Genomic DNA, 2,500 nt, shown 5'->3' on the forward strand with positions numbered 1-2,500 from the left:
GATATGGAAAACATTTCAATACGTCCTGAATCCCTTTTTGAATAATACCTCTATTTTCTAATAAGACTGATGAAACAAGACGAACCACTTTCTGAAAATTTTGCGTGACTGTTCCGAGTCCTTCTTTCTCGAACCTTCTGCTCTAATTGTCCTCCGGTAATTGTCCATCTTAATCCTCTCTCCGTTTTACAATTCCCGGCTCTTTCGAAAGCGTTCGAGAACCTTCCAGACGAGAGAGGAGCATGGCGAAAGAATGTAACGAAGAATGTAATGCCAGACTGCATGGAGACGGCCTCACGTGCGGGTCTATAATTAACGCACAAGATAGTCCCGCACACAAGGGAGTTTGCTGAATGCCACATGCAAACGAGGGCTATCTAGAATACGTCATGCATTAATTAGCACGAGCGAGAGTGAATTTACGAAAGCTAATTGTTCGTCGATAAGAAATTTCAACATGAAGGCTGATGATGACTTATGCTGGATTATGTTGGGCCTCTGGATGCGGGGATAGATAAAAGAAAAGGAAAAGAATGAAGATAATTGTGTATGATCGTGATGGAGGAAAAATAAGAATATAAAATGATTGTAAAAAGGAAGAAAAACGAAATTATAAGAAAACCTATCGAGAAAAACAGAAGCAGAAAATGCATAAGAAAAAATGGAAAAAGGAGGAGACAAAAAACAACCAAGAGAAACGTGAAAGGAAAAAAGAATAGATTGAAAGAAGAAAAAAATTGCATGACGAATTTAGTCAAAATTTAGAAAAATAAGAAAAATAGAAAGGAAAACAAGAAGAAAGAAAGAAGGAAATACTGAACAAAAGATTAACACAAAGTGTACATAGTAAAAATCCAAAATTATAGAAAAAAGGAGAAAAAGAGGAAGCAGGGAATAATGAGAAAGGAAAGAAAACTGTGGCCAGTGGAAAGACGGAGAGAAGGAAAAGAGAGACAAGAAATATGAGAAAGAAAGAGAGACAAAACCGAAATGCAGAGAAGAAAAAAACATCCTAGTCGAAAAAAAAAGGGGAAAGACACAATAAACAAAGAAAAAAAGGAGAATAGATAAAAACATATAACGAAAAAAAGCAAAAACATGACCAGCATAGCTCTAAAAAACAAAAGCCTCAGCCGTTCTCACACACAACGAACAGGCAACAAAAACAAACCAGTAAACAAGTATCCATCATACTATTTCCTCACACTATTAATATTATGATTAGCGTCCCTGACAACCATTCAACCGCACACACACACACACACACATACAGAGGATCTGAATTTGACGAGAATGCATTTAGACAAAAGAGCATCGGGAGGTTAGCAGGTCATCGGGTCAGAAGAGCCTCGTCTTTGACCTAGGTTCAGGAGGAAGCGACTGAGACACTCGAGGAGGTCAGAGAGGAAAGGAAAGGAATAGGGAGGATGTATTTGCGTGCGTGTGTGTGTGTGTATGGGTGTGTGTATGTGTGTGTGTGTGTATTTGTGTGTGCGTGTGTGTGTTTGTGTGCGAGTGTGACTACGCGCGCGCGCGCGTGTGTGTATTAGTTAAAGTGTGAGTGTGAGTGAGTGTGAGTATGAGTGCGAGTGTGCGTGAGAGAGAGAGAGAGAGAGAGAGAGAGAGAGAGAGAGAGAGAGAGAGAGAGAGAGAGAGAGAGAGAGAGAGAGAGAGAGAGAGAGAGAGAGAGAGAGAGAGCCGGAGTGTTAGTGTGTGTGTTAGTGTGAGTGTTAGCGCAAGTAAGAGTGTGACTACGCGCGTGTGTATGTATATGTGCAATAATTTCGAACCAACACGCCCCAGAATCCAAGGGCGGACTCACGCGTGACTTCTGTGTGTGTCGTCGTTCATCCTGTCGGCGCCTCGAGCCATCCTGGGCCTCCACATCACAGGACTCTCGGCTCCTGCAGGAGATAGCAATAACGATAATGATAGAAGTAATAATGGTGATAATAGTATGGTGATAATGATAATGGTGATGATGGTGATGATGATATTGATTACGATAATGATAGAAGTAATAATGGTGATAACAGTATGGTGATAATGATAATGGTGATAATGGTGATGATGATATTGATAACGATGATGATAGAAGTAATAATGGTGATGATAGTATGGTGTTAACGATAATGGTGATAATGATAATGATAACGATAATGATAGAAGTAATAATGGTGATAATAGTATGGTGATAATGATAATGGTGATAATGGTGATGATGATATTGATTACGATAATGATAGAAGTAATAATGGTGATAATAGTATGGTGATAATGATAATGGTGATAATAATAACGATAATGATAGAAGTAATAATGGTGATCATAGTATCAGTGATAATAATGATAAAAATTATGATAAAGATGATGATGATAAATAATAACGAAGAAGATAACAATAATGATAATAACAATAATTATAATGTTAATGATGATAATAGTAATAACAAGAATAATGTCCATAACAATGATAAAAATAATAACAACACCAACAGTA

The 2,500-nt window shown here is 37.8% G+C and overlaps 1 protein-coding gene across 1 annotated transcript in view; it reads right to left on the reverse strand.

Moving 5' to 3' along the window:
* LOC122242569 (uncharacterized) overlaps positions 1–2,500 on the reverse strand; it is a 95,994-nt gene that overhangs the window by 55,554 nt on the left and 37,940 nt on the right. Inside the window, 1 exon segment of the mRNA XM_086543173.1 lies at positions 1,823–1,904. Coding sequence (XP_086399299.1) covers positions 1,823–1,887 — 65 coding nt within the window. The 5' untranslated portion in view covers positions 1,888–1,904.

The sequence above is a fragment of the Penaeus japonicus genome, unplaced genomic scaffold, assembly GCF_977035675.1.
Source record: "Penaeus japonicus unplaced genomic scaffold, GWHDUDI00000001_assembly GWHDUDI00000013, whole genome shotgun sequence".
Taxonomy (NCBI): domain Eukaryota; kingdom Metazoa; phylum Arthropoda; class Malacostraca; order Decapoda; family Penaeidae; genus Penaeus; species Penaeus japonicus.